This window comes from Centruroides sculpturatus, unplaced genomic scaffold, assembly GCF_000671375.1.
Source record: "Centruroides sculpturatus isolate CEXI.00-Female unplaced genomic scaffold, Cexi_2.0 scaffold124, whole genome shotgun sequence".
Classification (NCBI taxonomy): domain Eukaryota; kingdom Metazoa; phylum Arthropoda; class Arachnida; order Scorpiones; family Buthidae; genus Centruroides; species Centruroides sculpturatus.
Genome location: NW_019384390.1, coordinates 1 through 23,873, shown reverse-complemented (window position 1 = coordinate 23,873; position 23,873 = coordinate 1). Strand labels below are relative to the sequence as shown.

Below are 23,873 nucleotides of genomic sequence, written 5' to 3'. Positions count from 1 at the left end.
CTGAATAAGTATTTAATAAATAGTTTGATACCTAAAAAAAAATTTTATTTTATTAAGAAACATAAATAATAAATACCATATATCTCATGCTAGGATCAAATTCAGCTTCAGCGTATGTCCACTTTTCTTTTACAAATGCCTCTTTTGACATAACTAATCTTTCTGAAAGTAATAAAAAACAACCTTTATGAATAACAGTAGATAAATTAATAAAATATCATATAATCAACTATTATAAATATTTTATTAATATTATGTGAATAATAAGCAAAGTATGCTTTAATTAATAATCATTAAAAGCAGACTAAACGAAAATAATTCCAATTCAAATTCTAATAATTCAGATTTTCATCTATCTTCAGGAAGTTTTGAGCTGAATTCAAGTATTGTAGTAGTTTGTTATAAATGATTATATCATCATAGAAACAAACGATAGTTTAAGTTAATAATTGAAAAATTTTACATATAAATATTTTACATAAACAAAATAAAATACAAATTAATATTAAATTAAAATAAACTCTCTTATTTTAATCTCCTTTTATGTCTGAAGTCAATAAAATGCTTACTTTTTACCCTCTATTTACTTATAAACATCATCATTTGTAGACTGTCATACTATAGCATTGACGATGTTTTAGAAAAGACTTACCCTATTAACTTTTAAAATTTAAATTTAAAATTTTTAATCATACTTTTAATTTATTTTATTTAAAATATATGCTCTCTACGTCAAATTAGTATTATCTTGCCCTTGTACATCATACTTTTTCTGTTAACAATTAAGTCATCTAACTAATTCCTTTCAGGGGAAAATTTTTGAATTGAGATAATATTACTTTCAGTACAAACCAAAAGTTTGTACAGTTGATCCCCCTATAACAGGGGTCGGCAGTTTGTCAAGTGAGAAGAGCCAAATTGTCATGAAAACAGGATAACAAAAGTACCAGAGAGCCGCATATTAATTTAAATGTGCGAAATACGACACACGACAGAGGCGCCTCTAGTGGCCATTTTCGGCATAACGTTACATGGATGGACGGACACGCGTTCAATGGAATATATAGATATGCTTCAAATGCTACCACTCTTATGCGACTCATATTGATCAACGCGAGTGTGGTCATGTGCGGACGGAGAACAAGTCGAAGTTTGTTCAGCGGCTCTATCTCATAAACTCATAAGTTATAAGGCTGCGGTGAAATGAGGTGAGATGAAATTGGAGTTTATGTCCGAAGAGCCGCAAACATCTATGCAAAGAGCCGCATGCGGCTCGCGAGCCGCTAATTCCGACCCCTGCCCTATAACACTGTTGATAATTCCGTGTTATATGAATTCCATGTTGTACGAGTCACTTAGATTTTACAAATATGTATGCTGGGCTGTGAACGGCTCATGTATTTGTAAAATCTAAGTGACCCGTACAACATGGAATTCATATAACAAGGAATTATCAACAGTGTTATAGGGGGGTTGACTATATATAGTTAATCAGGGTCTCCTGCCCCTAAGCTTTCCATCTGGTCTCAACTTTCATCAACCTAACTCTGTTATTGAGAATAAGAAAAGAAAGGCAGACAGACGATAGTGAGAATTTATAGGTCTACAATTTCTTCAAACTGTAACCTAACCAAACTGTGAGAATTGGGAGTTAATTTAGAGAACATTCAAAGTATTTAAATGTATTTTAAAATTAATATTATTTCATTTTGAAATGATGGAAATGTTTATCAATATTTTTCATCTTCAATTTCCTCTGAGTAAAGAGAGAATGAAATAGTTCTTTTAGAAATGAAAGTTACACTTCATAGTTTCCTTAGTAACAGAGTGAAGGAAAGAAACTGAGGACATTTTCATTGATCCACCAATTTCATATATAAGGTGAAGATCACCTTGGACAAATGCTTTTAGTCATAGTTCAACATGCTACTAGCCTACTAGTTACCCTCAAGATTAGATAAAGTTCGTGATATATATTTGGTGCCTTCATTGAGTACTAAGTTATATGTCAAGTGAACTTTACTCACCTTCTCCCAAATGTTAAAGGTTCTCTCATCATATCCATATGGGTACTGGTAAAGGATATGATTTTATTATGTAAGCACTCTCTTGCTCATAAAGATATTTGTAATTCAATTTGAAATTGTTTGGATAGTTGTATATTTAAATCATTGTATTGTTAATTGTTCAATTATCAGGTTATTATATTAATCATTTGAATATTATTTTAATTGTAATTTATTATTGTCAACTTTGTCAACTTGGTAGGTGAACAAAGAAATAAATTAAACAAAAGTATTTGTTTGATTAATAAAGCAAATGAAAAACAATCGAAGAATCCTTTAGAAGTGGCAGAAGTCGTATATGAATTGATGTGTACATGTACAGAACGGAAATGCTATATTGGAGAAACAGGAAGAAAACTGGAAGTGATGCTGAAAGAGCATGAGGCGGCAATTTGACTAAACAGAACAGAATCCCCGTGGCAACAACACTGCAGTATAACAAATTGTATTATTGACCGAAATAATATTAAAATATTGTATAAAGTAAAAAATCTTGTAAAAAGACGCATTATAGAACATTATTGTATTAAAGGACATGTAAATTGTATAAATTTAAATACCGGCGCATGTGTTGATGCATGCTGGGATAGCTTGATGGGTTATAAAAGTACTGGCAAAGTAACAGTGTAATATCCACTGATGAGGCTGACAAGCGAAATATATATGGATAAAATAAAGCAAGAAATAGTGAAAGTAATTTCCTGGTCTTTCTCTGTTGTTTTTTAAAACTCTATCGAAGTCGGAATTAAAAAAGTAAAATTCACTTGTGGTTCTTAAGAGTTTTTTTTAAAGAAAAAATTTTTAGAATTTATTAATTTTAATATTTGAATATACCGATCCCATTGTTTTATTATTTATTTATCATTGTAATTTATTCCTTTCATTTATGTATAAATAAATATATTTGATTTACTATAATGCATCTACAGCCTACTTCCATTTACCTCCCCACATAAAAGCATATACTTTCTAATATAGTTTTAAACCACTCGGACTAAACTAAAATAGAATCAATTATTCATGAGTTAGGACGCAATCACTGAATATTCCTTACTGGTGTCAGGACCCTCCATCTTAATCTTCCAGTCTTTTACTTAAATCTTATACATCCTGAATCTGCGAGTGGAATCTTACCATCCCCGATCTCACATTTGGTGTCAGGAGTTTGGGTGTTTTCCATTTCCCCATAGCTCCTTTCACATCTCACATTTGATGTCTACAGAGTGGGGTTCACTGCCTTTTCATCAACCCCTGGATCTCACAAAAACATTAAATCAAAAATATATTTATTTATACAGTTCCAGATGACAGTTTCTATTTGTGTGATTTTAAAACTCCATTAAAACATATTTTGTTTGTAATTTAAATTTATGAAGGCTTTTTTATATTATACAGATAATTTAATGATTGATATTGATCTTTTAGAACTTGATTTTTATCTGTCAAGATACAAATAATTTATTTTACTTTTGTTACTATCAAAAAATCAATACTAAACTAAATAAAAATTATTAATCTGTAAGATGATGGAAACATTTTTTCTGCAGCTAATCATTTCAAAAATAAATAGTACAACTACTACGACCTTTTTAACAATACATACTAAGTATGTGCTAAATGATGGTGCCATATTGCCATATTTGACTTTTAACTTAAGTTTTGGAAGTAGAAACTTTCTCTTGCCTGTAATATGCCATCAAGTTGATTACAAAATTGTATAGAATAAAAAAATATATATATAATTTCAGCTCTCATTCTAAAACACCAAACAAGCTTCTCAAAACAAACATTAGAAGTGGAGATAGTCTCAATCCCACAACTTAAAGGGGAAGGAGAGGATGACGTGGCACCAATGCTTACTATATATTGGCAAAAGATTCACAATAATTGCATTACTTCTTTTTAAAACATAATAATTTTTTTCAGATAATCCACAACACTATATAACCTGTGATGACATAAATGCTACAGAAAACTGATAGATATATAATCAATACGTACTGGAAGTAGAATAAGTTGAAAAATAAACTACACCGATATAAATCCAGCAACATTTAATAAAATAAAAACGTTTTCAATCGTTTTTCAACGATCATCATCAGTTACTAAAAATAGAACACTAAATATAGAACAAAATGGACAAATAAATTTATATAACCCTCTCCACCATATAAACTGAGCTCTTGAACAGCTATTAAAAGCACAACACTTCCATTTTAAACATTACAACATTGTTTTTACATTTTATTTTGGATAAAATTGCAAACTAAGTAAAATTGAAAAAAAGAAATACTAAGAGGAAACCTCCTAAATTTCATATGTGGAGATACCAGGGCCGTGGAGTTGGAATCGTCAAAAAATCCGCCGACTCTGACTCCCGTTTACTTACCAACTTGTTATGTATATGAAACAGAGTCGGATGGTAAGGTAAAGTCGGAGTCGGAGTCGGTAGATTTTTACGCGACTCCACAGCCCTGGAAGATACAAATGCCTATTGAATAAGAAAATTTATTTTGATATCACTTCATTTGCTTTATTCATCAAAAAATAATAATATAATAATAAATGTTGAAATAAACTACCCGACAGTCATCACTTGGTTCATATTATTGGCTAAGAAATCTAAGATTAGTTTAGAAATATATTTACTAGTAAAAGGAAAAGCAAAGTAACAAAATGATTTATTTTTTGCATAGTGAATTTGATTTCTACTGCCATTTAGCAGACTAATCAATCACTTGTGAATGACAGCAAATGTCATTAAAACAAGATGATGACCAGTAACAAAAGATTATTACAGTAGAGCGTCATTTATCCAAAGGTCGGTTATCCGAAGGAATTTCAGTCGACAAATTTAAATTTTCGCCAGTGCTGTGGTGCTGTAATCTTTGGCTATGTCTTCAGCTACTCAAATATTTTATGTTTTTGATACTAAATTAACTTCTGAAGTATAATTTTTTTATTGTTTTTATATTTTTCAATATATTTATTTTGTTTGTACAAAGTAAAAAAATAATTTTTAACGATACAATAGTCTTCGTTATGCTTAACATCGACGAAAATTCAATGCGAAGCGACACGCAATGGAGAAAAATTTCAACATGGGATAAATTAATATATTTTTTCGTACATAATTGGTTATCCGAATAATAAGTTATCCGAACAACCCCAGTCCCCAATTGATTCGGATAAACGACACTCTACTGTATTACTAACTTATTTTTTTCATTTAAGTTTATTTATCAAAAAGAAAATTTTAAAATTAATTGTAATAATAATAAAAAATATAATTAGAAAGCATATTCTTCTTAGCTACCATATCTAAATTTCTCTCTTTCTTATGTCCAGAAATTCATTGTTTTTGATGAATTGTTAAAATGCTATTGCAAAACAGAAAAATTCAATCAAAAGGAATGTTATTACTAACATAATATTCACTCCACTTTCCAACTTTCACCAGCAATTAGCTTTCTGTTTTAACTAAACTAAAATTAAGACATTAAAATTATTTTTTATTTGATTTTTTTATGTTAACAATTATTACACTAATATTATATATTTTGTTATTGACAAGACTATGTCTTTTTGTATAAAATTGAGGTGCCATTACGGCTTCACACCTTAGAGGTATGAAGGAGTACATGTCAGGAGCTGATATTTGGCGCAGAGTATTTGGTGCCCAAATCATGTGCACATAAAAAAACCTTGTAGATACTCACGGGACTGAGACCCAAGTCAAAATAAAATACAAAATGGCAACAACTTTCTACAAACAGGTGAGAGTGTAAGATTTGTGCATGTGTTGCTTGTTGGGAAGTTGGAAATGTCAATGTTGCAAAACTGAATTTTGACAAACAAATCTTTGAAAAAACCCATTTACCTTTCCTGTGCTATTCCCAAGATATCTATGGTCGCACCTGTTGACCTTGACCGGTTGACCTGAGATATCTTGTTTCAGCATCAGAACATTTTTGAAACTAGACAATGCTAGTCGTTATAATTTTATATTAAAACTAACTTCCAAAAAATAATTTCTTTTTGTTTTTTTACACTTATTAATATATTTATTTTGTTTGTGCAAAATAAAAAAATAATTTTGGACAATACAATAGCCACAATTATTTTTTTTACAAATGGGAAATTTTCGTTAGCCATCAACAAAAATTCAATGTGGGACAACACGCAACGGAGAGAAATTTCGATATTGGATAAGTTAATTTCACCGAAAATGCATCATAGATGACCTTGTGGTTGTGGTCGTGGCCAAGGTCGGCAAAGTTTGAACAATCACACTCAAAACCAGAGATACCAAGGAAGATTGGAGAATTAGAACGAGACCTGCTGTGAGCATCAAAGTGATCTCGCTTAGCAGTCAGTCTCCGAGACATAGTCTCGTCCCAAAAATGGCCTTGCCGTGTTACTTGTTTAAAAATAAAAGAAAAATAAAGTTTATAATAAATACAACAAACCCAATAATTACTTCAAATACCAAATAACAAGCTGGATTCCTTTATCAAGCTATTGAAGCTTAATAATTTATTTGAAGTTCGTATTTACATTTAATAAAATACAAAAAATATAGAAAATACAAAAAGTCTTCTAACATCCGTCTTCATAATCACCAGCAATACACAATCTTCGTCTACAGATCTACAGAGATGACCTTTTTATGGAGGCTATGCCTCTGCAATATGCAAATTAGTTAAAATGTCATCTGATGACATTACCATTTCTAAAAAACAGTTTATTTGAAGTATCACCAGAGGACACCAGATATCTTTCGCATTTTCTAAAAACACTCTTAGATTAGTGATTTTAGACAAAACAAAAGCTGCTTAATGTGTTTGTAATTGTAATTTAAAATTTATATATAATCTACATCTTTTTTAAATTGCTAAACACAGATAATCTGTAGGTTATCTGCCTAAAATTATAACTGGCTGGAGAAAAACATATGACATCACTCTGTAAAACAGATTATTTCTTCCAACCGTTCCGGCCATTTTTATATTTTCTATATCTTACACCAAATAACAAAATATGTTTAATTTTTAAAATTCTTGAATCTATCAAACATTTTTGTTTTAACACCTTGTCTTATACATATTCCATACTTCAAATATAAATTAAATTTAATAAATAAATATTATCTTACCTTCTTTATCATTTATAAAACTAACATTGAGGACAACATCTGACACTAAATATACAGAATAATAGAACTGAATACATCTTTTTTTCTCTGAGTTTGATCTTGTAAACCAAGGACTTGTAAGTGTTGCATTCTTATTTATTTTTCCACCCCTTTTTGTTGAGAGAATCCAATACCATCCTATTAAAAAAAAATTCATATTTATAAAATCTCAAGTTTATTTATTTTGTTATCAGAGATTAAAAAAATAACTTTTAAAATCTTAAAATGTTCCATTTTAATTAAATGAATGCAAAATAACTTTTATCATAAAAATGAAAATAATTGCTTTTTAATAAACAGATTTCTAATTATTTAACTTAATTATTTAACAATTAAGAAAACAGATTAATTATTTAACAGATTTAATTCATTTTACTTTATCTAAAAGAAGTTAAACTAAAAGTTTGATTATTGCTGGCAAAGATGATTAAGACTAATACAATATATAGAAAAGAAAATATTTTTAAAAATTTCACAAGTGAGTTTTTTTTAAGAAAGAAATCTATTTTGTTTCAAAAACATTTCGTACAAAGTTCCTGCAAGTGTTGTTAGTATAAGAAACAGAATAAATAATAATTTAAACATATTTTTAAATACAATCTATAATAAATTACTTAGCGTAAAAGAGAGAAATTTCTTGAAAAAGGACAGTTATATAATGAATTGCTATGTTAAATGTTAGATAACAAATCAGATACTGATCATAGTTTTAATATATAGTAGACCCACTATAATGCGGGTTTATATAATGTGGATTCGTATATCACAGCAAAAAAATTACGACTGTATTCGTATAAAGACACTAAAAGAGACTCGTAAAATGCGGTAAAATGTCATTGCCGACTTGTGTCGCAACAGGATTGGTCAAAACTGGACAGATAGTGGACGAGCAGCCGAACTACTTACATGCTATGGAGAGTTTAGGTGGGTAAGTTGAGTTTACTATTGTCTGTACAGTATATAGATTAGATACTGTAAGTCTAATACAGTATTGTAATTTTATACATTTCTTGTGAAAAAAACATTTCTTATTCAATGGCCATAAAAATGATTTCTATTAATGATGTCTCGAAAGTTCAGCAAATTTTTAGCAGAAAAACAACTTATCAGAAAACGCGCCCGCTGTTTGGTGAGCTGCTCTGCGAAAACAAGCTTAAGCAATGGCATCGTCGAACGGTGCACACTCAGTAAGTAATCCTACAATTTTTTGTTTATAGCATAGTTTATATGGATTATTCCCAAAAAATTATGTGTTTTTTGAAAATACTGAGTCAAATTAGTCTAGAATCGATTAATTTTATGGAAGAAAACCTTTCAAACAGCCGTAGTCCCTAAACTGCACACGTGCCGGGCTGTGATTGGCTATGTATTTAAGGATTCCTACAACGTGAAATTCTTATAAAGTGGAACGTATCTACTGCATTATAGGGGGTCGACTGTATTTTAATTTATTTGATGCAAATTTATTTTTGGTCTGTTTTAGTGAAAGTTGAATTTTAATTTTGAACAAAATAACATTTGTCAATTAAACTTGTTATTGGCATTATTTAATTATTATGCCTTTGTGTCCTTTATCTTAATTTAATATTTATCTTGTATACTTTATCAATTAATAGGATTTATTATACTACTATCAAGTATAATAAGTCCTGTTAATTGATAAAGTACTAGTATACAAGATAAATATTAAATTGTTATTGGCATCTTTTTCCATTATTACTATTAATACAAGCAATTGGATGTTCTTTGATTATATAACATACTATTCGTCTTCGGTAATGTTTAGTATGTGTTTTTATAAAGTTTAAACAAATATTGCAATAATGTACAGAGCTATATATCTTGATTTTATTTTTGTTTTTATTTGTTTTCTATTCACTTTTTAATTTATTTTAATAACAAATGTTCAAGTTTAAATCAAGTACATAATTATAACTCTAATTAAATGTAAGGTTTTGAACTTAAGCCAGATAGAAAAGTATTTAATATAATACAGTATAAAGGATATTAAAGCAGTATAAAAAAATGTAAAACTTATAGATATTGTTTTTCCAATATGATTTTTTAAATTTAATATTTCTTTATATACAGTAATAACCTGAACTTACGCGATAGGTGAGACAGAGCGATAACCGCGTAAGTCGAATTCACGTAAGTTGGGGTATAATTTCGCAATTTGTGTAAAATCCAAGTTGGATGTATGTAAGCTAATAAATGTTCTCGTTAATCTTATCTCGTCTTTTGATTTATTCATGGTTACAAGAAATCACTACATAGAGTCTCTCAAGTCTCCATAGATATAAAATACACAGAAATAAACAACACAAAATAAATTGTAGCTATGCATCGATTCCGCGCGACACGTCCGAACATGTAAGCTGAACAATAGTGTGGGAGAAGTGAGTAATCAAGAGTTGAGTGGAACTCAAACAAAAGACGAATCGACGAGATTTGAAAATCGCGTAACTCTGGGTTCGCGTAAGTCGAGGTATTACTATATAACACTTCCCCCGTGGGGGGAATTTTTCAAAAAATTCCTTCTTAGTGTACATTCTCTTGACGTACCCTATTAAAACACAATAAAAACCGCATCTAAAGTAGTATAAATAGAAGCAGAGTTCTTTACAGTAAGCCATAATCCTGTCCATCTTCCCCCAGTGGGGGGAATTTCGACACGTATATTATATAAAAACATGTGCATATTCGAATGCAGCATTGTGTCAAAATTTCAAAGGAATCAGTAGCAACAAATGAACATTACATTTTTATTTAAATAGATAGATAGAAGATGATCCGCTTTAGTTCATTTTCAAAGAAAAGCAAACTGTGAGGATGAACTAAAGCGGATCATTCACCCCTGCGAATATCATCCCTCAGATATTTGCAGGGGTGAATGAAAATGATTGCCACGAAAGAAAGGAGGGGACGAGTACGATATAGTATTAAACAAATTTTATGTACCAAAAATATATTTATATCAGATCACAATACGAGAGGTCAGCTTAGGCCTGGCACGTGGCAGCTTACACAGAGTCTACACAAGACAAATCGAAGGACACACCTTCACACCTGAACGCCAGGAACCAGAATGCCTGGTTTCCGGTTCCCCACTATACATAACATCACCACCAACACCATGCTGCCACACAAAAACCACCCAAAACACAAATAAAACTGCGCATACAGCAATCACGACAATTGTTTACATTAATTACATTGGCAAAATATGTATATATACACAAAGATAATTATAAGCAAAAGAAAACAAAAAAAAAATTTTTTACGGCAGAGACCGACAATATACACGAGGATGGCACAAANTATTTTCCCGGGAAATCTCGCATTTCAATAATAATTTACCATGTCAGGTTTTTTTCTAGTATTTATTATACGAAAAGTTGCATCTTGAAGACTCACCTAAGAGAGAAATTTTGAGGTTTCTTGCTGCATATTATTACCTATGTTTTACAAGTCTCTACTTGTTAGTTCATGTAATATCTATATATTGTGTTTGCGCATCATTGAACAGGGAGACTTGCTGAAAGTAAATATCACTCATCGCACTTTAGTTTATTTTTTATTTCATCTTTAGAAGTAAAATAGTATTTTTTTCGTAATCATTAAAACTCCCAATGAAACGCTTTATTTTACTTTCATCATATAATGTAGGAGAACATAAATTAATTGAGCCTAACGTGTCCGTTTGGTTAAATTGGCCCTACACTTTTAGTTACTTACTAGAAAATAAATTAAATTATTCAAATTTATGATATTCATGTATGATCTTTTTTATTCATATAAAATTCTATTTTACTATCTCATCCCGGGATCCCGGGAAAAGAAATTATTTTTCCCGTAATCCCGCTGGAGACAAATTTCCCGAGAAATGAGAAACCGTAGTAGTGAGTAATCAAGAGTTGAGTGGCGCTCAAACAAAAGACGATTCGACGAGATTTGAAAATTGTGTAACTCTAAGTTAGCGTAAATCGGAATAGCGTAAGTCGAGGTATTACTGTACTTTCAAAAAGATTCTGTAATTCATACAATTATAAGTAAAAAGTTCAGAAAATAGAAATGAGAAAATTTTTATCTTAAATGCATTCGGAAATTATTATTTTCAACTTTAGGAGATTAAATTTAAGAATAAATAAACAATAGAGAACTAAAGAAAGTATTTTATGTAACCAGTTTTCATTATTTAAAAATAGTTTCTTTCCTCATTCATATCATTATTATATTAACATTAAGAATCAAAAGTTTGTCATTATATATACATTTAAGTGACATTGTACAGTTATTATACTAAACTTGTTTCTGCTTATATAAAACTTTTACTTAAACATAACAAAAGAATTCCTTACTAATTAATACAAACTTAACATATACATATTATATAGATAAATGAAAGAGGGCAATCAAATATAAATTAATAAAATTCTTTCATATCTATATGTCTGTTATGTCAATAATATTGTTGACTGGTTAATATTAAATTAAACTTGTAATTTCTTATACTATTACCTTTATTAGTTCCAAGCGAATGATCTGTCCTTGGATAAACTAATCGATCAACCCCAGCTTGAATAAGACTCCATTGAAAATATTTATCATTAACAAATTTATATCCACAATCATTTTTGTTATCAAAGGTACATATCTCATCCTCTTGTGCTATAAAATTAAATTATATTTTATAATTCAATAACTACAACTTTATTATTAATTAATAATACTTATATATTATTTTAACATTCAAAATAAACATACGGTTTATACATTGCAATATTTATTTATATATTCGTTACAACATATAAACTGTAAGTATATCTAAACAAGAAATTTAAGAAATAAACATTAAAAGGTAGGGTAGTCAAAATTAGGGTAATCAAATGCTATTGTCATAATTTAAGAAATTTGATTTAATTTATGTCAGATGTAGTTTTTTGTAATCATACTTTTGCTTTTCTTTTTATACAAATACAGTAAAACTTATTTACTAGTTCAGAAGTTTCCTTATTAGTAATTTTTCCATGTAAGAAGTTTAATTTCAAAAATTCCAATTTTTTTCTACATTACAGATGTGTGAGTTTTCCCCATATATAATGCTCCTCTTTAAGAAAATTTCCCACTTAAGTAGACAGAAATCGTTGTCCACGATTTCTTATTTGCTTAAGTTTTTCAACTGCATCCTATCAAAAATTTTACACATTTAATTGCAATCAAAATCAAACAAATCAAAATACATTACATTAGAAAATGCACAAAATTTTGGGTCATTTTGCTTGTGATTTTGGGTTACTTTGAACATGGATTATGCAATTTTCTTAAACAGTTATCTGCAACAAACAGTAAGTTCTGAATAGCAGCATTAATACATAAGTTATACTTATAGTGACCATATTTTTTGGAGAAAATAAAAAACAAATCAGAAATTGTTTTATAATAAAAAGAAAGCAGGTTGCATTTATTTATTGTTTCACGAAAACTAAAAATCTTTATAACATTTATTATAAAATATAAGTATATACATAGCATTTTAAACATACCATACTATTATTTTTGAAGATTTTCTTTTGATACTTTTTACAAGAATGAACTTTTTAATAAATCAGGTTTACGTTTTAAAAATTCATGTCAAAGTTGCATTTGAAATAAATGCTTGCTTCCAATGTTTTGATGTTTAATTGGGTTTTTTCACTGGTCCACACATTGTTCACTAATAAAAATACTCACTCAATGAAAGCATTAGATTTAAGGAAACAAAAAAAAAATTCAATGATTTTTTAAATACTTTTAAAAGATGTTTATCTGTAAACTTTTTAAAAATTTTAACCCATCTACATTGGCAGGATTTGTTGTTTTGTCGACATTCTTAGATCTTTTTACTGGTGACATNCTTAAGTAGACAGAAATCGTTGTCCACGATTTCTTATTTGCTTAAGTTTTTCAACTGCATCCTATCAAAAATTTTACACATTTAATTGCAATCAAAATCAAACAAATCAAAATACATTACATTAGAAAATGCACAAAATTTTGGGTCATTTTGCTTGTGATTTTGGGTTACTTTGAACATGGATTATGCAATTTTCTTAAACAGTTATCTGCAACAAACAGTAAGTTCTGAATAGCAGCATTAATACATAAGTTATACTTATAGTGACCATATTTTTTTGGAGAAAATAAAAAACAAATCAGAAATTGTTTTATAATAAAAAGAAAGCAGGTTGCATTTATTTATTGTTTCACGAAAACTAAAAATCTTCATAACATTTATTATAAAATATAAGTATATACATAGCATTTTAAATATACCATACTATTATTTTTAATGATTTTACTTTTGATACTTTTCACAAGAATGAACTTTTTAATAAATCAGGTTTATGTTTTAAAAATTCATGTCAAAGTTGCATTTGAAATAAATGCTTGCTTCCAATATTTTGATGTTTAGTTGGGTTTTTTCACTGGTCCACATATTGTTCACTAATAAAAGTACTCACTCAATGAAAGCATTAGATCTAGGGAAATAAAAAAATAAATTCAATGATTTTTTAAATAGTTTTAAAAGATATGTTTATCTGTAAACTTTTTAAAAATTTTAACCCATCTACATTGGCAGGATTTGTTGTTTTGTCGACATTCTTAGATCTTTTTACTGGTGACATAACCTTTAATACACGAAACTTTGTGAAATAGTATGCCATTATCTATATTTAAGTTCCAATGATTGGAAATGAACAGAATGTTTTCCTCAATCTTTCCCACCCACAGAGAAATTTCTCATAGTAGGATCCATTCAAATACTTTTATTTCCATGAAAGAGTTGGCTCAGCTATTTAAATAATCAATGCTGGTTTGGGTAAATTTATAAATTCCATAAAATAAATTTGGTAAATTGAATATTTATGTCATGTGCAGATGCCAATATTCAATTTACTATTTCAATTCACAAAATAAAGGCCAAAATGGCCATTTTAGAAAAAACAAATAATTCTAAAGGACCGAGCAATAAAATAAAGTATTGTCTTCTTAAATAAAGGATATATGGTCACCTTAGTTATACTGTAAGTCTGACAAATCTGTGGTTTTGTTTGTGGAATCATAATACTGTACACATTTTTGTTGTACATAACAAAATGGATAAAGCAGGCTACATTAGACAAATATTTAAATAAATAGACACTGTATAAGCCGAATTGTTGAGTGAAAAGTTATATTATTTTCACTTATGCTTAAGAAGTTTTCTTAAATTGGATTCTTGAAAAATTTCTTAACTGAGTTCTACTGTTTGTCTAATATAAACAGGATTAAAAATGCATTGATTAACTGATAATTATAATGTTCTTTACTTTCAACCAAAAAGGCCAGATAATTTATAAATTAAGTAAAATATAATAGACTTATTTTAATATAGCAAAGTAAATTAATCTGAATATAAACTACCTTGATGATAGTGGTTTCCTTAAATGGCAATGAAGATAAATATTTTTACAATTTGAATGAAAACCTCAGCATTACGACTAAAAAATAGCTTTATAAATAATACATTAATCAACTGTCTGGAAAATAAAGAAAACTTTGCACTATATTTAAATAAAAAGAAAACTTAAATTGTTTGTTAGATAAACTGTAGTTAAATGAGCAATTATTTATTGTGGTATCGTCACAATGCCAAGCTGTAATTTTTAATCATATTTTTAATTTATTTAATTTAAAATATATGCTCGCCTCCTCAAATTAGTAGTGTCTTGCCCCTGTTTATCATACTTTTCTTTTAACAATAGAGTCATGCTGGTCATCTATTAACTTCAATTATCAATTCAATTATTAAAACCAATGGGATCGGTATAACTATTAACACACTAAAAATAAATTTTATTTTTTTTAATTTTTAGTGTGTTATCTATTAACTGCTTTCTGGGGAAAATTTTTGAATTGAAATAACGTGACTTCCGGTGTGTATCACGAGTTTACATATAGTTAATTGGGGCCTTCTGCACTTGAGCTTTCCATATATGGTCTTTAATTTCATTTATCCAACTCTGTTCTCAAGATTAAGGAAAGACAGATGGATAGACGGACAACAGTGAAAATTTGTCTATAATTTTTTTCAAATTGCAGCCCAATAACAATTAATACAACACAAATGCATTAAAACTTAGCACAGTTAATGCTCGATATACCTGCTTATGCATGAAAACACAGCACATTCACTCCAGGGTTAAATGCATACATAAATTATAATCAGAGCTGAATTTACAATTATACAAACTAAACAAATGAATAGGGCTTAAGGATAAAAAGAATCCATAAAGGCCAGACTTTTTCCTTCATCTATAAAATAACTTATTTATAATAACTATTTTGCTATTTTGTCTTAAGGCTTTTATATACTTAAAAAGTAAGAATCTATTTTGCAAGAATGCATGAGTTTTTAATGAGTAATGCCCACAGGTCTTTTGTAAATTATGTGTTGATCTAGCAGTAGTTATAAATAATTTAAATTACAATTTTTTAATTATAAACTAGATAAATTATAAAGTTATTATAATTATCATTAAAGGTAAATTATTAAATTCTATAAAATTTTAAAATCTTAAAATTTACCTGAAGTGAATGAACAGGCTCCACTGTTTAAACTAATATCATCCAAGGCAATATCACCTTTTATAAATCGCTTAAGTTTATGTTCTACTTCAAACATCACCTATATAAATTAATTATATATATATAAAACATTAAAAATATGTTATAAAAAATGATTTATATCATGTATAAATAAAATAATTCAACCTATTGTTTTTAGTAAATCTAATAAGCAGGGGCAGATTGATATTTTTAAAGGAGTTTTTATTAAAATGATATATATATTATTTAAGATACTTTATTCTTATTAAGGCTTATATAGAACATATAGCAAAATATATACATACGAAGTATTTTATTTGTTTGGTTTATATATATTTCAAATACATTCCATAGAAATTTATTTCTATTTACTAATATGGTAGTGATTTTTTTATTCAAAATTGAGTCAAACTCACTAATCACAGTAAGTCCATTAGAAATTTTCTCAATTGTTTATGCTCAATCCACCCTTGCGAAAATAAATAAATATGATTATAATAGTGTAGAATTAAAATAATAAATTTTAATTTCACCTTTTAATTTTTTTCTACCACATTTATAAATTTATAGTTTCAAGTTTTTAATCTATAACTGTTTCATTTATTTTAAAGAACTTTATAAATACAATAGTAAGTGTTAATATGATCTGAATAGATTTCCAACTTTAGTAGACTCTCCCTAATTTGGCAACTCAATTATCCAGCTTACTATTTACATAAAAAGGTTAGTTATGTCATATATCATGCTTTCCTGTTTTATTTTTTTGCTTAGTATTGCATGTCAGTGCATCATATTATTGCCTGCTCAACTTCAAAAATAATTGGTACTGAAGTGTAACAGGTTATGTCATTCGTGCTTTTAGGTCCAAACGTTCTTAGTAATCTGTTACCCCTCTTGCATGGAATAGCTGAATTAGAGTCTATTATATTAATTCATGTTGATACTATGAAAGCCTTATTTCTGAAATTTTTTTGAATTTTTCTATATATATATATAGGCTTATTTAGAAAATATAGCAAAATATAACCATAAAGATAGGCACAGAAAAAAGGCTTCGGCTGAACATTATATAAATGAAAAAGTCTAGAAACTTATATAATATATTTGCACTTCACGCCGACATATATTATTACTATAACACTTACGTGCAGTGGCGATACAGGAGTGGAGTTCCATATCTGGAACTCCACTCCTGTAACGCCACTGCACATAAGTGTTATACTAGAAATTTATGAAATGTTTTTCTCATAAATGGTAAATTTACCATTTACCAATAATGAAGTAACATCAGTTGATGTTAAACTCAAATGAGTAGATCAATGGATGAATCTGCCCACATTGTACTGATCAGTGATTGACAATGCAAAAAGTATTGACTTGAATCATAAGTAATATTGATTTTTCTGAGCATTGTTTTCATGCTGTAGTATGATTTGTAAAATACACTATTAGCTCATGTCCTAATTTTTAAACTACATAGCAATTTTTTCATAATGGCTTTTGATTATTTTTTAAAAAGTTAGATTATAGTGTCAATAAAACTGAGCTTCTCAGAAAAACCTTAAATCATGTAATATTATATGAATTTAAAAAGATAACACACCTGTTACAGTATATAGTGTGTATCACAGTGAAGCTTTAAATGTCAAAATGCCAGCATTAGTTTAAAATTTTAAGGATGTGGAATTCAATCTTGAAGATGAGCTTTGCTCTAAAAGACCTAGTTTAGAAAATGCTGATATTTCTGCAATAGTGGAAGCTGATCCAAAACTATCTAAATTAGAAAGTGTAAAAAAACTTGAAGTGTCCCAATCAACAGCAATTATGCAGTTGCAAGAATGATAAACAGGTATGGAATAAGGTTCCACAGTCTTACTGAATATAGATCAATTCCCCATAGGAATTTTACATCTTCATAACCAATAGCAAACCCCATTTCTGAGTAGAATAGTAATTGGAAATGAGAAGTGGTCATTAAACAGAGTGGCTCTCAGATTACCCCCATTTTGGGACAAGACCCCAGAGTTGTGGTTTGTGAATAGCAAGGCCAAGTTTGCTATCTCTGGTATCATGAAAGACTGTACCAAATACTACTCGGTCATTCCCATTCTCAATTCCAACATTTTGAACTATGTGAGAGACATCATTCTCAATCCACCGGCCGAAAACCGTTACAACATGCTTAAGGCCCGACTGCTTGCTGATTTCTCAGACTCAGAGCAGAGGCGAATCAAAGCGCTAATCTCGGACATCACATTGAAAGACGAAAAACCATCCCATTTACTAAGAAAAATGAGGCAATTAGCCAACAAAAAATTAGGAGAAGATTTCCTAAAAACCTTATGGCTACAGTGACTGCCGTACCAGACTCAGGCAATTCCGATGACGGTTTAAAAAACTTAGCTACCATGGCTGACAAAATAGGTGAAGTAACATATGCGAGCATTAAAGAAGTTCAAAAGAGCTCAGATAATACCCAAGCCCAGGACCTATTCTGAGTAGTATCGTTAAGCTAACGAATACGATAAAAACTAGTTTCTATCGGAACCACGTAATTCCCGTTTAATCAACCGTGAAAATGCTATTCCGAGCCGTACGTTTCGTTTTCGGTTGCAATAGCAACGTGTGATAACTAAGCTTTTGTTATCGATCACTCTCGAGCTGCTGTTAGGAATGTAACAAAAGTGTAAACAACATTGTGTCTTTTGGCGTAAGAATGATTTTACTTCACGAGCAATTAGAGAGAGAGAGAGTTAATAAACTATGTTGTTGTATTGCTTAAAAATAATTACCTTAACTATTTATGAATAATGTAATTGCTTTCTTGTTAAAATTTAAAGTAAGTAGCTATAGCATGAACATTGTTTCTGAAATAGGTTTCATTCGCATATGTATGAATTAAAATAATATTTATATATTTATATTGAAAGCTATCAGTTACTTTTCGCCATCTTTCTGGGTCTTTTTGAGCCGACTCCATCGGAATTCAGACGGTCGGCTATTTCTTGCCACAATTTCTGTCGATCTTTTACGGTAAAGGAAGCGTCTAACTTCCCTGACATTAATTTAGAATTGTCTTCCATAAAATTAACGAGCATCTCGAACTGGCAACTTGTAGTTCGATGGCTTCGTTGGCCTTTCTTCGACATTTTAAAACAAAACTATTCACTAGAGTTGGTACGCGACAATCCTGAAACCACGTGCTTCGCTTAGAAAATGGCGGGTTGCAGTCACGTGACAAAAATACAATGTTAACTAAACTGTGATTGGTTAAAGCGTAATAGCTATCGATAGCGTGGAACCCGGACTCATCTCGACCGACTACCCCTAGCGAAACCCACTTAACGTGGAGCACAGAATAACGATTTGTCTAAAGTTCATGCCTTTCGATAAGGAAACTTAACAAAGGTCCCGTGTATCGCTCTCGTTGAGTTATCGGAATATGTCCCAAGTTAAATGAGCTCCAGATATCGGTAGAATCTTTAAATCAGAGAATCGAACGATTAGCCCGCTCTCGGGAAAAAGCTAGACAGGGTAGACCACGCTGGCGGCGGCTAAAAGGTGATGCTAGCAACCAGTGTTGGTATCATCAGAAATACGGGAGAGAGGCAAAACGCTGCTGCTGTCCATGCTTTCTTCGCAAGTCGGGAAACCCCTAAGGAAATCGCACGAGACGGCCCGCTGCGATTTCAGACCCGACAATAAGAGCCGTTTATTCATCTTCGACCCTGCTTCTAACCGTAGATAGAGGAAGTGATGTGTGCGTTTTACCTTTCTCAAGGAAAGGCATGCGGGACGAATCCCACGCCGTGAGGATCTATTCGGTAAATAGTACACCAATACGAACGTATGGTACCAAGTTAGTCACGCTCGAGCTTAATCTCCGCCGCATTCGTACTAGCCGACGTTAGTAAGCCAATTACAGACGCCGATTTTCTACGGCACTACGGATTGTTAATCGACCTAAAAGGCACAAGTCTTCCCGATTCAATTACGAACCTATCCACCACGGGTAAAAAGACCGAGACGAAAATTCCCCAAGTAACGCTGATAGCCAGCGCGGCATACCGGAATATCTTGGAAAAGTACCACGACATTTTCCGCCTTTACCCCACAGGGACGCCCTGGCCACCCAAACACCACACTGCACACCGCATTATATCAAAGGGACAGCAGGTATTTGCCAAACCCCGCCGACTGCACCCAGCCAAACTCGCGGCGGCTCGAAAAGAATTCCAATATATAATGGAGCACGGAATTTGCAGGCCCAACACCTCCAACTGGGCTAGCCCTTTGCACATGGTACCCAAGACAAATGGCGATTTTAGACCAACGGGTGATTACTGAGCTTTGAATCCGATTACTATTCCCGACCGCTACCCACGACCACATCTGCAAGATTTCTCCTCTTTCTTATTCAATAAAACCATATTCTCCAAGGTTGACTTAGTCTGCGCTTACAATCAGGTACCAGTACATCCCGACAACATCCCAATGACTGAGATCACAACCCCTTTTGGTCTTATCGAATTTGTATGCATGCCGTTCAGTTTGTCCAACGCCGGGCAAACTGTCCACTGATTCATTAATGAAGTACTCCAGGACTCGACTTCACCTTCGCATACCTCGACAACATTTAATTGTCAGTGAATCTAAGGAACAGTGCGAGAAACATCTGGACACCGTTTTCCATCATTTATCCGAGTACGGCATCAGCGTAAATCTGAGGAAATGTGTATTGGGAGCCCCAGAACTACCGTTTTTGAGATATTTAGTTAGCAAGGACGGCATTAAACCACTACCCGAACGCGTAGACCCTATACTAGCGTATAAAATTCCGACGACGGTTCGCGAGCTCAGACGTTATCTGGGGCTACTTAACAATTATCGTAGGAACGTCCCAAACGTAGCCCAAGCACAAGCCCCCACTAAATGAATTATTAAAAGGATCAAATCTTAAATCCAACAACAAAATCCAATGGACTGACGAGACAACTAACGCTTTCCATCACTGCAAGGAGAAATTAGCAAACGCGACGCTCCTGACGCACCTTAATCCAAACGCACAATTGGCACTTTTTACCGACGCAAGCGACATTGCCATCGGTGGTTCCTTAAATCAAGTTGATACCGCCAGTGGCACACTAGCTTTCTTCTCTGCCAAATTAACGGAACCACAACGAAAATGGTCCGTTTTTGATAGAGAGCTTCATGCCATAAACTCGTCAATCAAGCGCTTCAGATACATGCTGGAAGGTAGAGAGTTTATGGTCTTCACGGACCTTCGCCCACTGACTTTCGCCTTAGTCAGAAGCCAGAGAAGTACAGACCTAGGCAATTAAGGCACTTAGACTTCATAGGGCAATTCAGCACTGACATCCGGTACGTCAATGGCAGTGGCAAAACATCGAAACGATCGAAGTACTGTATCAAACACAGTAGATTACACGAGCATCGCGCAAGCCCAGATCAGCAACCCCGAATTACAACAACTACTTTCTTCCAATACGACCTTGCGGCTGAAACAGATGCCATTGACAGATGCAGGCCCAACTTATTCTGCGATATATCTACGGACAAAATTCGCCCATATATTCCGGAGAAATTCCGCGAACAAGTTTTCGACGCCACACACAATTTGGCTCATTTCGGGATAAGAGCTACTACAAAATTATTAACCAGCCGTTTTGTTTGGCCCTCCATCAGAAAAGACTCCCGGATGTGGGTCAAAACGACCGAAAATTCATAGGCCCTGTTTAAAACCTTCAGGTCCCTGACCAGTGGCGTACCGTGGGTGTCAGCCGCCCGGGGCAGAGGGAAATTTCGGCCCCCCTTATTTAGGTATTTCAATTTAAAAGACCAAAATTCAGTTTTGTCACAAAACAAGTAATGAAAAATTCGGTGGTAGTGCAGCGACCTGTTTTTAAAATAGTTCTATTGGATATTAGTGGTGTATATGAACGCGAATGAATCATACAAGTAAGAAAAAAAAGGATCAACAAGTTTCGCAGGAATTCCTTGGATGAAAATGTTACTAGTTCACTCGGCGAGCCGATTCACTAGACGATACTATCGCTACTTCGCAGGACGATAGCACTATCGTAGGCGCGATGCAAGTATAGATTAGGATGTTTCAAATTTTTTCAAGATATTATTATTATTTATTGTGAAATTTTGCCGCCTCCTAAAAGGTAATTTTGCCGCCCCCTTAAAAGTGCCGCCCGGGGCGGGCCGCCCCTGCCGCCCCCACTACGGTACGCCACTGTCCCTGACTCTCGTTTCGAACATGTCCACGTGGACGTGGTAGGTCCCCTTCCATCTTCGCAAGGTAGCATATATTGCCTCACGCTTATCGACAGGTTCACTCGTTGAGTGGAGGCTTTCCCGATCGCCAACTGTACCGCAGAGACTGTTGCAAAAGTTTTTTTACGGTCAGTGGGTCGCGCATTACGATGTACCCAAGACGATCACTACCGATCAGGATAGGCAATTCGAATCGCACCTATTCCAAGCCTTGACCAAACTATTGGGCAGCAGCCATATCCACATTACAGCCTTTCATCCAATGGCAAACGGCTTGGTAGAGAACAGCCACCACAGACACCACAGACTCAAATTGGTTCTCAAGGCTTGCTTGACCTAACGTTGGACGGCGGTCTTGCCGTCAGTGCTGCTAGGGATGCGAGCTGCATTTAAAGAGAACATCAAAGCAACAACCGCCGAACTCGTCTACGGAATGACTTTACGGCTACCCGACAATTTCCTCGCCCCTACACCACCAGACTCAAATGGAGCAGCTTTCGTCGAACAATGCAAAGAGCTAATGCATCAACTAGCACCAACGCCAACGAGATCGTCGTTATGAGGGACGGCATCCGATATAACCAGATGAACCACCCCGAAAAATTCCTAGGGACTTTAACCCCGGACTTAATCCGGATTTGATCCCAGAGCAATGGGCTGCTACCTTAATTTAACTAGTCAGCCATCCGGCCATTTTTTTTACATTAAACCTTATTTAAAACATAGTTACTTCTATTTTTCCACGAGAAAAGAAAAGAAAACAAACCTGGTATACAAGATCTTTATTTCCAATTGTCATTTTTGCTTCTTTCCAGCGAAAGCCTTGCGTACCTTTGCGATGAAAAACCACATCTGTCTTTTCTTTGATCTTCAGATATGTCCTTAAGCGGTTTACATCTGCACCGTACATATGATACCAAAATTGCAAACAGTATATTCCATTAATCTCAGGACCTAATAATCTTGCATTTCCTTTACCCTTACTGACATCCACATACACATACCATCCATTTCCTAAATCAAATTTTAAAATTATAGATAAGTAAATTAAGAGATTTAATTAATAGTTCACTAATATTTCTTTTTACTTATAAAATATTTATTACCGAAGTATAATTTCCCTATTTGTTATTATTTAAAAATCAATACTTAATCTACTTGTATTTTGTTTTATACACTGCTAAACGTAATAAACACTAACCTAATTGTTTAGTATGATCTTCGGATGGTCCAGTGAAAGGCGTTACGGTAGATCCTTGACCACGACTCCAAATTAAACCTTCGTCATTTTCATTCTTCCATTCACACATATCATATTCAAAATCACAAGTATAATTCTTCCCTGAAAAAATATATAATTTACACGATTTAAAATAGTGAATATAATTAAATAAGGGAATGCAATCATATCTCGATTTAACGCCCCATTATTTTGTCTCTGAAACTAGCACTAAATCGAAATATTTCAAATAATAAGAATTAAATTATATGTACTACAGTAGAGCGTCGTTTATCCGAATCAATTGGGAATTGCGAGACAACTAACGCTTTCCATCACTGCAAGGAGAAATTAGCAAACGCGATGCTCCTGACGCACCTTAATCCAAACGCACAATTGGCACTTTTTACCGACGCAAGCGACATTGCCATCGGTGGTTCCTTAAATCAAGTTGATACCG

At 32.1% G+C, this 23,873-nt stretch overlaps 1 protein-coding gene across 1 annotated transcript in view; it reads right to left on the bottom strand.

Annotated features, from left to right (window-relative positions):
- LOC111618198 (MAM and LDL-receptor class A domain-containing protein 1-like) overlaps positions 1-23,554 on the bottom strand; it is a 43,059-nt gene extending 19,505 nt beyond the window's left edge. The window contains exons 1-6 of the mRNA XM_023359681.1: positions 23,396-23,554; positions 22,961-23,208; positions 15,871-15,970; positions 11,782-11,931; positions 7,222-7,398; positions 77-162 (exon numbers count right to left, since the gene is read on the bottom strand). Of these exons, the coding sequence (XP_023215449.1) occupies positions 77-162; positions 7,222-7,398; positions 11,782-11,931; positions 15,871-15,970; positions 22,961-23,208; positions 23,396-23,504 (870 nt within the window). The 5' untranslated portion in view covers positions 23,505-23,554. The remainder of the gene's footprint in view (positions 1-76; positions 163-7,221; positions 7,399-11,781; positions 11,932-15,870; positions 15,971-22,960; positions 23,209-23,395) is intronic.
- Positions 23,555-23,873: the final 319 nt, after the last annotated feature.